The 18,988-nt window shown below is 37.7% G+C and overlaps 1 protein-coding gene across 1 annotated transcript in view; it reads left to right on the plus strand.

The window, feature by feature from the left end:
* The window catches only part of LOC101854659 (WD repeat-containing protein 43), a 20,193-nt gene extending 1,629 nt beyond the window's left edge, over positions 1 to 18,564 (plus strand). Inside the window, exons 2-17 of the mRNA XM_035971586.1 lie at positions 3,152 to 3,295; positions 3,835 to 3,956; positions 4,332 to 4,449; positions 5,031 to 5,158; positions 6,276 to 6,378; positions 6,861 to 6,925; positions 7,312 to 7,480; positions 8,000 to 8,080; positions 8,470 to 8,586; positions 9,536 to 9,676; positions 10,322 to 10,440; positions 11,058 to 11,121; positions 13,597 to 13,710; positions 15,034 to 15,094; positions 15,586 to 15,644; positions 17,215 to 18,564. Of these exons, the coding sequence (XP_035827479.1) occupies positions 3,152 to 3,295; positions 3,835 to 3,956; positions 4,332 to 4,449; positions 5,031 to 5,158; positions 6,276 to 6,378; positions 6,861 to 6,925; positions 7,312 to 7,480; positions 8,000 to 8,080; positions 8,470 to 8,586; positions 9,536 to 9,676; positions 10,322 to 10,440; positions 11,058 to 11,121; positions 13,597 to 13,710; positions 15,034 to 15,094; positions 15,586 to 15,644; positions 17,215 to 17,247 (1,638 nt within the window). The 3' untranslated portion in view covers positions 17,248 to 18,564. The remainder of the gene's footprint in view (positions 1 to 3,151; positions 3,296 to 3,834; positions 3,957 to 4,331; positions 4,450 to 5,030; positions 5,159 to 6,275; positions 6,379 to 6,860; positions 6,926 to 7,311; positions 7,481 to 7,999; positions 8,081 to 8,469; positions 8,587 to 9,535; positions 9,677 to 10,321; positions 10,441 to 11,057; positions 11,122 to 13,596; positions 13,711 to 15,033; positions 15,095 to 15,585; positions 15,645 to 17,214) is intronic.
* Positions 18,565 to 18,988: the final 424 nt, after the last annotated feature.

The raw sequence follows: 18,988 nt of genomic DNA on the forward strand, positions 1-18,988 counted from the left end.
TAGATCTAGGCTATAACGGTGAACGCGCACCGGGTGAGAATAGCCAAAAGACTTGCCTGCACTATTCTCACCCCGGGTGAGAATAGAGGTGGCCTTTTAAAAGAAAAAATAAGACCCACACACGCGCGCACTCACACACTCACACACAGACACACTCACTCACAGACACACAAACACACACCACACACGCTTTGGCCTTATACTTATACATACACTCACACCACACACACACCAAACAAAGACAGTCGCAGCTCTTTTCTTGCTGTTGTTGCCCCTGCCCCTAGTGTGCGACAGAGTGACGCTGTGACAATTAATGTGGTGTTAATTGCGACAGAGTGTGTCAGTGACAAAAAAAAGAATTTGGGTTTGAAAGAAAAAAGAATAACAAACACACACACATGCACTCACACACACACGCACAAATACACATACACACGCACACACACTCACACACTAGATCTAGATTCTAGATCTAATCATCAACTCAAAAGAGCTCCGTGTTCACTCTGTCGCAATTAACGCCACATTAGTTGTCACAGGGTCACTCTGTCGCAATTACTCTATGTACCTTAAATATTATCCCAATGATAGGTCACGTTTTGCTCTAACCGGCCACTCTTGAAACTTGTGGTGAAGGAGAATGCTACTTTTCTTTGTTTAATCCCATATTTAACCCTTAGAGTGCTGACCGCAACCGCTGGTCGCGATAGAACATTGGCACAGTATAACGCGATGTACGAAAAGAACGAAGTACTAATTTTTATACTGCTGGCTGGTAGGCTACGTAGAATTGATTTTGGCCGCCATTTTTCTTGTCACTGGGTTCGATCGAGGCGCGAGGAGTTTTTTGCTTCACGTTGAAGTCAAGTGATAATGAAGTCGGAAAATTCGCGATTGCGACCCGCAACAAACATGAAAATAGTGTCGCTTCAGATGAAGATGTTCCGCGTATTTTCCTTGAATTGGAAGATGATTTCGAGGGTTTTGATGCAAGGGCTAACACTTTGTGGAATTACGTAGGCTTACGAAGCATCTAGATTTCTAGACAGGGGTCTAGATCTAGAGATCTAATGAACCGGCAGTTTTTATTCAGTCATTTCCAACACCACTACTACAACAATAACTTCACAAAATACTATTTGCTTTACATATTCACAAAAAACTTTCAATATTCTAAAACTTTTATTCTTACCTTCATTAGAAATTTTCACAAATAAAAGTTCTTAGCAAAAAAAAAGCGTATGTGCAAATCTGCCGTTTTCCCAAAATAAATTCAGCACTGAGGGAAAATATAAGGGGAAAAAAGTCAGCGCTCTAAGGGTTAAGAGATCACCAGTTAGTTAAGTTTTGGATGTATTTAGTTATATAACTCTCAGCACCAGATGGGTCTATCATAGTAGGCAACCCATCTGCCCGGGCATTGCCAATTCCTGGGTTTTGAAGCTCAAACATGCACAAAACGCAGTCGCACACACACACATACACCCACTCAAACATACACACATTCACTTCTAGATCTACATATATACACACATACATACACACCATACCATTATACCACCTTACACACTACAAACATACACGAACACTATACCAGATCTATGTCTACAGTCACACAAAGTATACAAGTAGAACTTTTTAATTTAATTGAAGTGATTATTTCTCCGAACGGTTTCTGATCTCGAGATTTTTTGGTTATTTGCGAGATTTAGGCGTCATCCTTTCATTCTGCCTTTCTGCGAGGACTGGGAGGAAGCTTTTTTTTGCATGGAATTCAATTTCTAGAGCTAGAGGTTTTAAATTGTCTGAATTTTCAGTTGTGGTTGGGGCAACGTTCCCAGACTATACTTCATTTGAAATGACCTTCAAAAGGTACTGCGAGAAAACAAGACTGCTCGACCTTGGCAGTAACCTATTTTGCATTAAGTCACCCAACAAAAACAAATCTTTCATGTAAAAAAAAAATCCTACACATGCACACTCACTCACACATGGGCCACTCCATTCGCTTAATAAATTATCTACAAATCTCGAGAACGGAAACCGTTCGGAGAAATAAAATTCAAGTTTATTTTCCCTAACCTTCGGAGAAATAGAGCCGGCCTAATTTAATGCTCATGTACACACTCATATTCACGTTGTAATGTGCTAACAAGCTCTGCAAACATTTATTCTTAGCTCTATAATATGTAAAATACTCTTTAAGCACAAGAAAATCTGCCCGGCCGGTTTGAGCAAAATCACGAAAATTGTGCTTGCTCAAGCCGGCCACCCCACTATGGGGGTTAAAATGAAAGGGAAACACCGCCCAGTGATTCGCAGGTTCTTCTGACATGCCTGTTCTGACTTTTGAACTCTCAATTGATCTGGAAGCTATCGTAACAAAAGCCCGGCCTCCCTAGCAAACGACTTCCTTTCACTCACTGTAACCCACAGGCAATGGGGGAGGGACTTACGTTTTGGGAGATTCTTAGCCGAAAATAATGACACCCTCATGGGAGGGAAGTTCCTTTCTAGACGACATTGACAGGAGTTCAAAATCATCCAACATTAAATAAAGATAAACAAAGCGAAAGTAGACGTCAGTGCCGGTCATGGCAGGTTTGAGCAGGTGACCGGTTCGACCTCAATTGACTCTAGCGTTAATTGCGACAGAGTGATACACAGTGTTAATTGCAACAGAGTAACTCTGTGAAAATTAATGCGGCATTAATTGTGACAGAGTGAGTCTGTGATAAAAAAAAAAGAAGTACAGAAAAAAGAATAAAAGCAAACACACACACGTGCAATCACAAAGTACTACTGAAAATAATAATGCTTCTTTCCGCATTTGCTATTTGCAAGTGGAAGGTTTCCTTTGTATTTTTGTATCCTGCTGTCCATGCTCAGGATCGCCCTTTAACTGTGGTAGTACTGCAGTGGTGTAATAAAAATATTAGCTTAGCACTGTGCCGCCATGATTTTCACCAGATGATCATATTGGAATCGTAATTTGCATTTTACCAATAGTGTATGTGGCGGAAAATTTTAATTGCTGTGAATATGTAGAAAAATTAACAGTCTCCAACTTTACATGTGTACCCTTTGTTTGTAAAAAAAAAAAGTAGAGACTGAAATTGGTAGCTAATTCGCATTGTCTTCTGTTTTCCAGATTGCTCCTCCCAAATCGAAAAAGAAAAAACTTAATGGTGATTCAGCTGTATATCAAGATGATTTGAAACTGATTGCATTGGGTACAACAGCAGGAACTGTCAATCTTTATAGTTTTGCCAAAGGACTCCTGCATTCGCAGTTGGTAAGCTTTTTTTTTATTACTTTTGTTTGTTTGTTTGTTTATGTTGCTGGCTACTGAAAGAAGTAGCTACTGTAACCATAGGTCCTGTTATGTTTGAGTTAGGCTTTTTCATTCTTTCCTTTGCACTAATTGATATTCTGTTGAACTCCATTAATTTTTGGTGAAATGTTACAGGTTGTGGTTATTCTCAAAGAAATTCTTGGGGTTTTTTTGGAACTACAGCACTTGCTAACTGCTTTTCTTTTTCTTTTTAAAGAAATGTTAAAATGGGTATGAAATGTTATTTCAGAAAAGAAACCGTTAACCTGCGTTGTTCGTGAAAATGAGAGCTGTATCTTCTTCGAACTGCTTACACATTCTCTTTTCTTATTAACATAGTTATTGTTAAAATAATGTTTCATATAAATATACTTTTGGATGATTTATCATGTGTTTGTTGATCCTGCAGTGTATGGGGTTTTACCCTTCAATCCAAATTTCATACATTGACCATGTTGTGTGTATCACAGTTCAATGATTAATTTTCATGCTTTTTACAGACGGGAGGACACTCTCTGAAGATCAATGATGTCTGTTTTCACTTGTCAAATCCTGAGCTGTTCACGTGCTCAGATGATCAAACAGTTTCACAGTGGGATTTGCAGAAAGGAAAAGTGAAACAGTATGTAAAATTCTCTCCCCACACTTTTTGTACCTCTCTTCTCCTCTTTCTCTCTTTTTTTTTTTTTTAAATTTAAAAAAAAGTGTTCCAGGTTACATCTCAGGGGTGGCCAACAAGATTTGTCAATTCACACTGCAGCTGAAGTTACATCCTGTCCATTTTGTCATGTGATGAAGGTTGTTGTGTTGGGTGAAATGAAGGTTGTTGTTTGTTGTGGGGTTGTTGGGTTGTTTTTTTTTGGGGGGGGGGTTCAACACATTGTTATGACTTCTGTGTGTATGCCTAAGTTTTCTGCATCCCTGTAAAAGCTTTTTTTTGGGGGGTACTATTTAAAGATTTAAAGAAAAGTAATGATTTCTTGAATATTTTCCTCAGCAAATGGAAATGTGACTCTTCTAGCATCCACTCCATCTGTCAGTGTTCTCGTCAGCATTTGCTCACAGCAAGTCACACTATTAAATTATGGGACTTGACCACGAGGACTGTGTTACAGGTATGCTTATCCTTGATGCAATTTTTGTGATTAGATTTTTCAGATACACTCTTAATTTTGGCTGTCATTTTATATTTAGATTTTTTCCTTTCTTGTGACAGGTGATAGAAAGCACCACAGGTAGTTTCTCCTTCTTCCCTTCCTTTCTGCTGTTTCTGTATGTCTTTCCTTTTCCCGGCACTAATTGATAGATATTGTGTTGATATTCTTCTGTTACACAAACTTAAACCCTTTCTAGTACACTTTTGAAACTTGAGTGAATTTGTTAGCATGAGTCTCAACACACTCCCCTCCCTCAAATTTGGTGCATTAGGTTTCCTCTGATCTGATAAATTGTTTTTAAAACACTACCACTGCCTTTTTTTTTCCCCCATCAGAGTTGGGGGTATATCACCACATTTTTCAATATCTAGGAGTTGTGGTTTTTGGCTTTTATCCAGTTTTAACATGTTAATTTGTAGGCATTAAAAGTTGATTATGTACAGGCAAATTGTTGATGAATGAAATGCATGTGTACTGAAGTTGTTATCCAGCGTGTGATGAATAATAATATGTAATCAACTTTTCTTATTTGTTTCCAGACGTATACAGGTCATTCCTCACCAGTGTTCCGACTGTTGCCAGTTTACCTTGGAGCAGATGCTTCAAACGAAGGAGATGCATCTTATGTTCTGTCTGCTGCTGTGGATGACAGGCACATAAGTGTATGGTAAGAGCTCAAGCATATTTCACCTTATTTTTAGTGTGGCTGTCTGTTGGGTTGAGGAGTGGCTGTCACAGTGCAGTTTTTCTTGTACTTGCTAAACGTATAATTTTTTTCTTCTCATCATTCAAGGGGAAGTACCAGTTTTGCTTGGTGTTATGTTGGGGAAAGGGGGTATTTAGAAGCTTTGATTTGAGCCAAAACTTAAATATTTTTAACCATGTGTATGCTTTTGCTAGGTTGTAATGTGTAATGGAGAATGCTCTAAACCAAATGGGCTGAGTTGGAAACAAACACTGACGTGCTCTAAATGCTTGGATATGAAAGGTCTTTAATGATAAAATCAAAAGAATCGGAAAGAAACAATTAAGATTATTTGGCCACATAAAAAGAATACACTTGAGAAATTGCTACTGTACGGAAAGGAAGAATGGAAGAAGAGCAGAGGAAGACAAGGAACTAAGTACACAGACGGCCTGAACGACTTTCGACAAACAACACAATCAGAAAAACAAAACTGATCAGGATTGACAACAGGAAGGAATTGGATACCATCATGATCATCACTGTGTGCTCCAGACCTGATGTCTGAAGAATAATGTGTTGCAAAATGCTTGTCGCATTTAAAGCCCAGGAATGTCCATAGCTTTTCCCATAATTTGAGCAATTTAATGTGAACTGAGTAGTCATTGTAAGAATACCTTGGGAGCAAGACAGCAGTAGAAAGACATCTTGTTGAAATCTCTCTTGAGGTGACGTTTCTGAGAAAATGGACGCCAAAGATTAGTTATTTCCTTAGCTTGAGAGTGCGTTGAAACTGAAAATGTACATTTTTTGTGCCTTTAGTCAATGTTTTTCAGTAAAACCCCTCACATTAATGGGCATGAAAGGTGTTGAGCCAAAAAATACAAATTCGATAAAAATTCACTAACCTGCAGAAAATGCAAGTTTCTTCACTTTGATTATTCTGGCAAGCGCCTGATTTCACCACACTGCCTCAAATTTACCTATAGTATGTTATACTCGTACTTCATTTTTACTAGTAGATAAGCTTTCTTTTTTTGTTGATTAAGTTAAAATGTGTACCTCTTAATAATACTCTGTGCACACCTTTGTTTTTCAGGTGTTGTGGCAGTTCTGTGAAGGAGAAAAATTCCATAGCTTCATTTTCAGTACCAGATGAACCAGTGTCTTTGTCCATGTCAAGGCCTTCTTCGGCTTCCCAGGTATGGACAGCGTGTGGTTTGTGCAGGACAAGAGTTGTTGCAGCGCATTTTCTTGTGATATATTATGTGTATTGAATTATGGTGTTCGTATGGTTTAAAAGGTTTTTGTTTAATCTGTTAAGTTCTCTGTTGGGACAGACTGAGACCCGTGATCAAAATCTGTTACAGACTTAAGATGCCCTGTGAAAAAACACATATGTGTCACGACGCAGTGGAACCCAGCTGTTGGCAATGTTTGGACATGTGGAGTTATTGGTATCGTTTTAAAGCTTGTTCATTTTTGTCTTGCTTTCGGTAGAAAAAATACTCATCTATCATGTTTTTCTTACAGTTTTTTTTTCCTGGTCTTGTTTACTCGTACAAGTTTTTACAATGAATGATGAATAATCTTCTCCTATGACTTGTTTTCTGGTCTTGTTTACTCGGTACAAGTTTTTACAATGAATGATGAATAATCTTCTCCTATGACTTGTTTTCCTCAGGCCTTGGTACTTGCGGTGATAACTCGGAAAGGCACATTGCACATTTTTGAACAGACCTTAAATGGGTAAGATGAAAGTCACTTTGCATTGGCCCACTATATTATTGTTGTCTTTAATTTGAAGTGGGAAAGGGGGGGTTCACATGATATCAAGGGATGCACAATTTTTGAGAGCTTTTTAAAACATTTTGCATGTGGATAAAAACTAATTTGGTCCCCCCCCCTCCCGAAGTTTGAGAAATTTAATTTCATGTTGATGGCACTTCTAAAATGGATTCAGTGGGAAATGGCTTATACCAATGCATGCTGAATATGAATTATATATCGGTACATTGTTCTTGGCTGTTTATTTAGAGTTTTTATAATTTTTGGTTTTAATTTTTAATATTCAATCACACAAAATTTTGGAGCATACATAAATTATTTTTGTGCATTTCATAATCTGTCTCCAGGAAAAAGAAGAAACCAATAGTAAGCAGGGTCCGTGTGAAGGGAGCATTATCTGACAGCGGTGGTGAGGGAGAGGATGAAACAACAGTACCAGTGCTGGCATCTTTAGTTCAATCTGGAACTGTTTCTGTTGCCCTTGGCAATCCAGTGAAGCCTCAGTTTGAAAAAGTGGTAAGTTTTGCGAATCTTATTACAATAGAAGTAAAGTATAATTCCCCCACCCACTACGTCTTCATGCATTACAACAAACACAGTCTGCTGCTGTTTCCTCTTCCTGTAAGAAATTGCTGCAACTCCATTGCCCCTCCCCCTCCCCCCACAGTGACATTGAATTCTGCGCACCAGGTCAAGCAGTTCAAAATAGGGGGCTCTGCTTTACTTGTACCCTTTTTCCTGTTGCATTTACATCCCTCTTTTCTGTTCTTTGAAAAGGGTGGGTGTTACTTAAAGGAGTAACTCTATTCCTTTCCGAGCTGAAGGTCTTCTCAATCTGACCGCTCATACTTATACATTAGCCACCACTTGTTTATGTTTTTAAATTAGCTGAAATTATGAGCACCAACTTCTTACAAGAAGGGGCAAAGTTTCTTGTTGCCTTTTGTGTTTTGTGGATCAGGATTTTTTAAAATGAAAATCTTAGTTTTTGCTCAACTTCTCCTTTCACCAAGTACTTTCCTTTTCTTTCTTTAGGTGTACGACACCTCAAAGCCGGAAGTTGTCATCAAGATTCAGACACCTAGCAAAACTCTTGCTAAGGAGGAGTATTCACAGGTATGCAGTTTTTTAATCTGATATACCACACTTTGTCTCTCTTACCATTTTTAAATATTTTTTTTACTGCAGTGTGTTTCAAGTTTTTGCTATATATAATAATAATATGAGAGATAACATAATATACTGTTAAATCGACTTGAGTACTTTTGATTTGAGTAGAACCATTGTTCTCCTGTCAAGGGATCTAGATTAAAAGTTTTTTGGGTTGTTTTTTTTTAAAGTATTTTTTTTTTCATAATATCTTTTCAAGTTTGTCTCTTTCAACATTGTGTGCAATTCAGTTGTTTAATTTGTCATTCTTTTATTTATTTTCTGTCATGTGTTGCTTTTTATAATGCATTGAGTTTTTTAAAATATGCATGTTCTTTTTTTTAATAAATCAAAAGGTGAAACGTCCAGAGATTTCTGAACATATGACTACCCTTCGACCAGCTGACTCCCAACCAATGCAAGCTAGCAAAAACAAAGACAAGAAGAGGTTAAGGCGGTCATCAGTGTCTGATGTAAGATTTTATACTTCTCTGTATTTAGAGGGGGTGCTTTGCTATCTTTCAGTGTTTACTGTCTTTTGATTTTATGGGTTGAGGCGCGTAAATAGAGGTTTATGAGCTATTGTTGAATCATGTGAAATGGGCAAGCTAGTGTTGAATTATATTTGCAAGTCTTCTGTCGTTTGGAAATCAGTGAGGGCAAAAGCCTTGTCTTGTGGGTTATTAGCCAGAGGAGGCAAATATATGTGTCTTGTGTCTCATTGAAATGAATTTTGTTTTTCTAAAGGTTGGTACAGCGTGCAAATGAAAAGATATGTTAAGCCAGATAGCTGTGTATTAAGATAAGTTACGATGAGTGGGATAAATGATGTCATGGCTTAAAAGGTTGTTGTTCTGTCTTTGAAACAAACAGACTGAGCCTCATTACATGTGTGCTTCTTGTGTCTGGGATATGGGAGAGGTGGAAGTAATTCTCCATTCACTTTGTCATTACATTTATTATATGGGGGTTGAGGGGTTCTTTCATTCTTATGTATAATGACAATGTTCATCAATGTAGAATCTTATCAGTTGCATTTCAAGAGAGAATAATGATAATCTTTATTTTGTGTTCTGGAAGTCCGGGACTGTCCTTGTCACTTACTTTCCTTGTGTTTCATTTTTTGCCTGTCTTAAGAGTTGGTAGGCAGTGAATATTATGACTATTATTAGAATGATATTTGAGATCCCACAAAATACAAATGGGAAAAAAGAAAGACATTCAGAGAAAACCGAAAGTCTCAAAGAAATTGCCTCTGCAAAGTCTGTGAATTGGTTACTAATTCACCAAAAGCCCAAAATTGATACTGTTTCGTTTTTCACTTAAAAATTTTGATTTGACTCAAGAAAAGTAGTACAGTTGTAATAAACTCTGGATTTTGCAATATGCTTTTTATAATTTATGTTCCTTTTACTTCTCCAGTTGACTGTTGAAGAGCGCCTTAATGCAATGGGAACTGAAACACCATCTGTTGATGGCCCTGTGAAACAACCACCAGTAGCGAATACCCTTTGCAGATTACTGCAGCAGGGTTTGCTCTCTGGGGATCGCAAGATCTTAACGGTAGGCCATACTTGTGATTGATTGTTTTATTTTCTGAAAATGAAAATGTGTATTGAGGTCAAGTTGCCTGTGTTGCAATGCTCTGTATGCTTTCTGGGAAGCTGAGATTATTTTTGAGTGTTCTGTGGTCTGCTTGGGTAATAGTATAGTGCAAAGCGCATAGAGCTTGCCGTTCAGCAGGGGTATGCGCTGTACAAATGCTATTCATTATTATTATTATTATAAATTGTAGCTGTGGGTAAATGCCTTATCACATGCACAACACCAAAGCAATCTTGATGTTATTTATTTCGTTGTTACGTACATGTAAACTGATATTGGGCGTCCCTGATTTTGTGTAGAAAAATTTTTACCATGCCTGTTAACCTAATGAACTTCAACATACGCCTGAGCAAGTAAGGGGTATGCAACAGTAGAATGAGGTCATTGTTACCTATAAAACTCAATTGTTGGAAAGAGACGCCCAGTGCCCAAATTCAAAGAAATGCTTACATGCATCTTCCCTAACTGAAGAAATAACTGAAGTTCTGGTGATTGTGTTACTAAAATATTAATTCTGGAACAGAAAAGAACTGTATAAGAGATGGATGTTTGTATATTGTTGTATTGTTTTATTCACCTTCTTTTTTTCTTTGCTATTGTCAGGGTGTTTTTCAAGAAACAAATGAAACTATCGTGAGAAATACTATCAAGCGCCTCCCAGTTTCATGCATTGTTCCTCTCATAAAGGAAATTGAAAGAGGCATGCATGGACACGCACAACAGTAAGTATGTTTTTGGTGTTTTCGGTTTAAAGTTCAAAATTGTCCCAGGGTTAAGCAATGACATAAATTAGTCATTTGTAAGACAAAACAGTAATTTAAATTAGAAAAATGTGCCTGTTCCGAAATTACTTCTTTGCACAGAAACAAATAATTCTCAGTTATATTTGGTTTGTTATATAAATGTACATGAGACCTTGCCATTGCATAATGTCCCTGTTTTCTTGTAATTGCAATTGATTCTTTCCCCCCTCCCTTTTTTTTTCTCCAAAATTATTACATGTTGACCCTGATGTGGGTATAAATTTGGATTTATTTTTTTTTGTATTTGAATGGCAGTTCAACAGTACTCGCTTTTAGCTTTTCCTTTGAAATGATTGCATTCTTGGGGTTTTAAATGTAAAACTGCTTCAAACAGATTATAGTTTGATGCAATTTGGGTGCTTTGTCTTAGGGCGGAGGTCTGTTGTATTCTTAATTCTGTCAAAATATTTGCAGTTTCTTTTGTTTTGCTCTCACCTGTTTCTCTGCGTTAATGTATTTGCTTTTTTTGTGTGTTTTAATTGTAACTAGACAGTCATACTAATTTTCCTTATTTTTCTCCTTTCTCTACATTCCAGTGCATGTAGTTTGAGCAGGTGGACGTCAGCTCTAATTTCTTGTCACACATCCTACATACTGTCTGTAAGTATTTTGTTATCGTGTTGAATAGTATTTTGTGCTGTCCTCATCTGGTTTTGTAATTTTGTTCTTTGAAGAGTGGGGGGAAGCTTACATTTGCTTAAAGTATGGTAGCAGATTGCCCTATTATGAAGTAAATACACACAAAGTATAGTTTGTCACTTCAGAGAACGAGTTCACCGCCTCAGAAAATCCCATTCAGTTTTTTGACTGGGCTTGAAACTTGCTTATTATATACTGAAGTCAATAAACCTGACTTTGAAGTTTATTGAACCCAAGTATTCATAATGAGAAAAGTTGTGAGCAATTTTAGAAATCAATAACGATACAGACTTTAGATTTGAATTTGTCACGGTTTGAGTATATACAGTGGAACTCGGAGTCAACGAGGTCGCCGGGCCTGACCTAAAATCTCGTTGAATCCGAGTGTTCGTTATAACAAACATGAGTTTTTGCGTAGATAATTACAGGCACTAAGCAAGTAATGTATAAAGAGAAGTCACAAGTAGTGCCTGAAATGCCTGCCTATTATGAGCTGTGTAAAAAAAGACCGATTTATTCAAATGCACACGCCCGAGTCATCTTGATTGTTTGCCAAAAAGTTGTGTTGATGTGTAGAGCCTACGATACGGCAACTTTTGATTCCATAGACCAGCGCACAATTCATTACGTAGGTCTACGTCAAGACTAGCTTATCATTGTAATAGTGATCAGTTGCAGAGGGAAAAAAAGACTGACGTGTTTGTATCTGCGACGTTCAACGCCCGGACTGCCAGTGCCCCCCCCCTTCCACGACACCCACACACAGCCATATGGGTGCAGGCTGCCCATCCGACTCCGACACACACCAGGGTAGACACGTGCGCGTGCCAACAACGCATGTGTTTGTATGAAAAAAGGCCGCTGATTGGTCGCATGCAATCGGTTAAGTGAATAATGGTCCACAATGCAGGTGCAATTGATGGTTTCCGGGAATAGATAAAGTTCGTTCTGGGAGAAAAATAAGCGAGGCCATGTCTGCGGGGGCTGTTCACCCTGGAAGCGACCTCGTTGAATCCAAGGTCACTGATTTAAGTGCTCGTTGAATCCGCATTATTTTTATTAATTTTAAAGAGAGAAAAAACGGGGAATCTATCTGATCTCGTTGAATCCGAGTTCCACTGTAGAGAAGATGTGTTGGTGTTAAAGAAGGTTATTTGATTGATATTGATAAGTAAAAAAGAATGGGGAATCCTTTTCTTTTGTTGAGTCCAAGCTTTCGTTGTACCGTATCTGAGTTTCACTGTGCATATATTTATTGAGGAAAAAATTATCAAACTTGCGAATATAACGAAATATTGATTGTTGCCCTGAAATAATTGCAGTATTTTGCTTTCAGCAATCTGTCATAACTATGATAAATGAGGCGACTAACACCAGTTGGTATTGTTTTACTGAGCTTGGTACTTTTGAGATGTTTCTTCAGATTTACCCACTGTTGACTAAGGCCCTTGCCAGAGAGCTGCTTCCCAGGAACTGGGCATTTTTTCTGTGCTCCAGCAAATGGACCAGCAAACTGGGATAGCCTCTGTAAAACGCTTGTAGCTCTGTTATTTTGGATTGAACCCTCATAAAGTATATATATTTTTATAAAGGGAAATTATCAAAGGGAATTATCAATAGATCCATCCACCTCCACATCACTCCCTTCGCTAAACTCTCCATTCTCAATGTTGTTTTCCTTTCAAGTATCGCCATGAAAAGATTCCATTGCGAAACTGCATTTTGCGCAAAGATTCTGGCAAACGAAGTGAAACAGTCTGTCAGCGTGAAACGCACTTGACGAAATGGGAGGAAGTGAAAGAACTTTCTTGTTTACGGCTGTGACAAAAAGTAAAGCTGTGCTCGTGCGCAGGTCTCTTTTCAGTATTGTTTTTAGTAATTTCATCAGCCCTCAGTGGTTTCCGGTGCTAATTATAGACACTTTCGGTTGTTTTAGAACGAGCCAATGAGAGCACGTGTTACTCTCGTACCCTGGGCAGCTTTCCTCTGTAATAGGAAATTGATGAGTTATATTACGATGACTTTTGAACTCTTATGACGGGCAGTACCAAACATGATAGGGTAGGCGGCATTGAAACGCACGTAACCAAGGCCCGAAAATTGGCAAGATTCACTGTTCAGAGGTGCTAACGGCCTCTGATTTTTTACGGTAGTCTATAATAAAGCTTCTAACACAATAATGATTCCTATTTTCAATCTTGACTTTGATTGATAGTATTCCTAAATGGATGAGGTACCCATTATGTAACAGACCTAGTCCATCGGTGGCAGAGCAAAACAAAGCCATGGGTAGATAATACATTTCCCGTCAAGAAAGGATAACTACACATAGATGTGTTTGCCTGGTATCTATGGGTTCATTAACATGAGATGATTTGAAAGTGAGGTCATGTTTTGTTTTTAAATGTCTTGTGTTAAATTTTGTGTCTTTTACAGGTTCCAGAGATCATCAACACAATGAACTCACTGTATCAGACGTTGATATCACGACAAAAGTTCTTTCCGAAAATGCTGCAATTGAAAGGGCGTTTGGAACTTGTCAAGCAAAAGGTAAAACTGAAATAAAATTTTCTCTTCTTCCTTAGTCCAACAAGAATTAAGATTCAACTGCCTCTCGTTTTACTTTTGTATTTTAAAAAAATAAATTTTTTTAATGGATGAACAAAGAGACACCCTTTTCTGCCACCCCTGTAAATAAATTGTTCTGCCTAAGGATGAGTAGATGTATATGAAGGCTATTATTACAAAATGGTCTATATGCATGTTTGTTTAATTTGAGAAAAACAACTGAAAACATCACTCAAACTTTTTTTGCTGGTGCACATAAGGAGTCCTTGATGGCCTCTTTAACATACCAAACTATGGAAATCTCAAGTCATTAAGTATTGACAGTTGAGATCCAATTATTACTTTTTTTCACAAATGCCGTAAAAAGCTTTTTATGCTTTTTGTTGTTTTTTCCCCCACAAAATTATGTTTTTTAAAGTTCCAAAAAGCTTTTGATGGCTTCCTGCTAATAGTTGGACACACAAAGGTGATCAAAATGTTTGAAGACCATATAAGATGGTGAAGACAGTTTTGGCTTAGTAGTTGGTAACTAAACATTTCATTCCAGGGGTCAGGGTTCAAACCTTCACATGTTTAATCCCAAAATACAGACTTTACTTGTCTTGAACATGACTTAGCTCATGTTTACTCAGTGGTAGAGTGACTTAGCTCATGTTTACTCAGTGGTAGAGTGACTTAGCTCATGTTTACTCAGTGGTAGAGTGACTTAGGTCATGTTTACTCAGTGGTAGAGTAAGAGACAGAAACGTTCACTATATTTGACTTTGATCTGTTGGCCCTTTCATGAAGAAAGTTGTCTTGGTATCATTGACTGCTTTTTATTACACTAAAACTAATCTTGACGATCAGATACCAAGAGAGGACACAATTTTATACTCTTTCTCCCTCTCCTTCTCCCCCTCTCCTTGTTACACAATCATTCATGGGTGCACACACGCACTCACACACTCTAGCGAGTCTGGTGTTGGAAGCAAAGGGGAAGAATCCCCTCCTGGGAGTGCAATGTGAGCGTGTTGGTTTCCTTGTTTTTTTTTCATTTGTTGTATTGCCTATAATGTGTTTTGTGAAAACTAGGTTAGAGTGTATAACATGTTTTATGAAAAGAAGCGGCAAAAATAAGTGTTATGATAAAAGTCTTGAGTAAAATGTTTTTTTTACCATAGAAGATGCAATTCTACCGACCTGTTTGAAAACATGGATTTTTGCACATAACTTGTTTCGTGATGAAGCTCTTCGTATTCAGATGTTGTTTTTGTTCTGGTACAAATTGATGTATCTGTATTTTGTATTATTTTTTTTTTTTAGGCTTGGTCCACCGACAATGAAGAAGAGGCAGAGGTTGCTCCACTTTTGGTTCATCAGGATGGTGAGTTTTGTATTGTGTTACATACATTTCAGTACCAAAACCCAACTTCAGGTTGGACTGGCTCAATTGATTTTTCAGTTTACCACGCTGCCTGGAAAATCCTAGCACACAGCTAGTCATGTTGAGAGACAACAACCTGCGTATGGGATGTGTGGTGTGAAAAGACGAAACAGTTTTGCTTATTTTAGTTTTTGTGCCTTTCTTGCCTTCTGTAAAAAGATTTTGAAGTTTTATTAGGACATAGATGAGTAATTTATTGTGGTATATGTTCAAGTCTTTATCAGCTTTGCTATTGCCTTGGTATTAAAATTTGTCTCATTGGTTCCTAATGTGTATTTTTATGTCAAGGGAAAAATTCAATGGAAACACACTTGTTTTTTCTCAATTGATGAAGATGCACTGTTTCTATAATTTGTTTGAGTTTTTGTATCACTTTAGAAGGTGAGCACAATTGTTTTAAATCATGTTTTTTCTTTTTTTTTCTTTCCCAGAGTCAGATTCGGAAGACAGTGATAGCATGGTGATTGATGGTGCTGCATTAGAATCGGATGTAAGTATAATTGATAAAAGGTGTTAATTCTGCTCAAGCTGATTTAATTTTATGTGCAACTGAACCCACCACGTTTTGATATAAGAAAGGGCTACACTGCCGTAAACTGACAAAACGCCTGTTTTTTCATTTTGGCACCAAATTTTTTATATTTGCCAAATCGAAAGCCTGATTATTATCCTACTTGAGTGGAAAAAATCAAAGTGAAACTGTTTCAGGGTTTTGAATAAATTCTAATTTAATTCAAATTTCGGAAGAACACCTTTTTTAAATGGTTATGCTGACAAAAAAAAGCCTGCTGCAAATTTTTTTAAAGGCGTTTTGTCAGCGTACAGCAGTACAGTTCTTTTTCTTCATGGTGGGATTGCATCAACTTGGTATTCTTTTCTCTCAAGGGAAATTACTTTCTCATGGCAGATATCTTTTACTTATAAATAATCCAGTCTCAAAAACAGAGACTTTTAGCCAGGGATTAACGTTTTCCGGCTACTTGTACTCATCCGTGGGCCTCCCTTCTGCTACACCGACTGGGCAAGTCTTCCATAGCGGGCGACATGATAGTAAATTTTATTTCGCCGACGTGCAACAAATTTCTGGTTTTACACCAAAAAATCTGCCGATGGCCAACATCAGTGCTTTTGGTAGGGCTGTATATTATTCATTAAAAAACAACTGAATAAATAGGCACCTAGTATTTAAAAAATCCGAATAACCGAGAGAAAAAAACCGAGTCAGAAACTATGTACCTAGTAAAAAGCCAATGTGCCATGCTCCCCATCTGGAATTGTTCCAAGTCACTAAATCCTTATATAGCTGCTTCCTCCTCCCAGACCACAATCCCTTGTATGAGACTTCACAGCTGGAAGCACAAGATGTCTCTGACACTTCTTTTCATGTCAAAGATCTTCACGTGTGTGTGGGAAACTCTGCCTACCCCATTCTTCAGGCCATGTGGAATTTACTAGCAACTTTTCAGACTATCCTTTCTCTAACAAAAGAATTTTCAGGCTCACCTGTCTCTTGTCACTTTCATCCATGCTATAAAGCTCACAGAATTCCGGGAAGTGCATACATTTGCCAGTAGCAGTCATACACCTGAAACTACTTTCATTTTTCATCAATCGTTTAATACGAATTTGATCAGAATCTGGTTTAGGCTGTAAAGAACATCTCTCAAGACGGGTATTTTTTGTGGGTTTCTTTTTCTTCTGTCATACTTTCCGTCCTTCATGTCTGCAGTATTACGCGGGCAGTATTGCGTATAGACGTATCTCAAAGCTTGCCAAAAATGGCTTAAAGTCTGTATGCAATACTACCCGCGATTAGTTTTTCTTTATTAGTTTTGAATGTGTTTATTATTATATTATGCATGCATTTGAAAGAATATTGGCTTATATGCATGAAATGTTGATTTTAATGGCATATTATTGTAAAGCACCGAGCGCCACCAGGGAGTGGGCACTGTAAAGGTGATCTCTATTATTAATGGGTGTTAGGTTTTATTATTTTGTTGTCTACAAAATGTTTCTGCTGTTTTACTCATGTAGGATTGATTTTCTGTCTTTTTCAGGAGAACTGGGACGATTTGTCTGATATGGAATAGTTAACAACTTGTACAGTGTCCTTTGTACCGTGTGCCTGAGCAATGTGTGAACATGATCTTTGATGTGACAGGTGGTTGCTCTTGAATGATCGAGTGTTCAGATTTTCATTGATAGTATGTAGGTTGAAAAGAATTCTGTCGTGATTACTTGATGACATGGATATTTGGTGGGCGCTCTGATGTGGTTTGCTCCTTCTTCCTATCAAACACTTATCTTCCTTATCTCTCCTTTTTTTGTAGGTTACTCTCTTGTAACACCTCCAATCTTCGGATGTTACTCTACTCTCTAGTAACACTTCTAATCTTCAGGACTTTTATGACTTATTTTTATTGCAAGTGTTGAAAACTTTTACTAAAACTAATTGGATGATGTACCAAAAAAAAAAGCAGGGCTCATTACTTCCTATTCGTTCAGTTATTAATTTGCATGAAGCTGTGGAAAGAGAGATAGTTTGCCTGTGAATGCTGTTGTGTTTATTGAGAGTGGTTGTGAGAGTGGACTGGGTGACAAAATAATGGTATGGTATTTTTCACTGATACGCTTATCAATGTCCATAAGGAAAGCTCTCATATTGTAAGAACGCTATGAGTATGAGATGGTTATGTCATAAAATTTGGCTTTGCATTTTCGTGTATTTTTGGACCATGCTATGTTTGGATTTGGTGAATGAATAATTTGTCCACAGGCTGAGACGATTGTCGTTTTAGGATATTTACATTATTGGCCTCATTAAGAATGGCATACTTGTATATGTATATAAATCAGTGCTTGTCGACTTTTTCATTGCCGCAGCCCTCTTTTGTTACCTTTAGCTTGGTAAATTTTAAGGCCCTTGCTATTTTTAAGGTCGTATGAGCGTAATTTGCTTCCTTTTAGAGGCTAACATTTTTATAATTTCCAAAAAGGGTGTAAACATCTGTCACTACTTGGGTGACCCCCACTGTCCACCAAAGTAACCGAAATGTTCGCTTGTGGGCGATATCACCCAGGTGGTTGGCAAGCACTGATATAGATGAAAGGTACACAAAGTTTCAAAACTAGTGATTGGGTTGATTGAATGGTCTGCTGCCATCACACCGCGCAATTGATTGGTTGAAGAAAAGGATACCAGAGTACTGATGGGCTCGATTTAGGAAAGATATATGCAATGCATTTGATATTGGAGTAGGGGTTATCATTTTTATTTATTTTTTGTAGTTCAGTGAGATTGGCAGGTGTGTATCTTTTAATTTTACAGGAATGCCCATTGATTTGTAGGAATGTCTATTGACAGATAAAAGCAGAATTAAAAGGAACTGGGACTGGAGGGGGGGGGGGGATGAAGAAGGAAGAAATAGGTATATGGGTTATGTGCATTGCAGGCAAGGATCTCATGCCATATAATACGCACTCAGTGTCAGTCTTGGGTAGTAAATGGGTTGCTGCGTATACAGATGTGTTTGTAAGGGCTGCATTTGTGATTTAAGCGCCTTTTAAGGAGACACATTATGTTCTAGAAGATCAGAAAATGGGGATTCTTTTCTAAAAGATTCACTAATGGTCAGTCTGGTTTACTGTATACATCATGGTTTTACTTCATTTTCAACTCTGTTGTCTTAAGTCTTTTTATCTTCATGCTTGCATGACCCATCAGTGCCATAAAAGTTCTATTTTCGGTTTTTAATAAATTGCCGAAATTTCTAAATGGTATTGAGAAAAAAGGATGACGTGCAAACTTCCGAAATTGTGTACATAAGTTTT

This window comes from Aplysia californica, unplaced genomic scaffold (genome assembly GCF_000002075.1).
Source record: "Aplysia californica isolate F4 #8 unplaced genomic scaffold, AplCal3.0 scaffold00466, whole genome shotgun sequence".
In the NCBI taxonomy this organism is placed as follows: Eukaryota; Metazoa; Mollusca; class Gastropoda; order Aplysiida; family Aplysiidae; genus Aplysia; species Aplysia californica.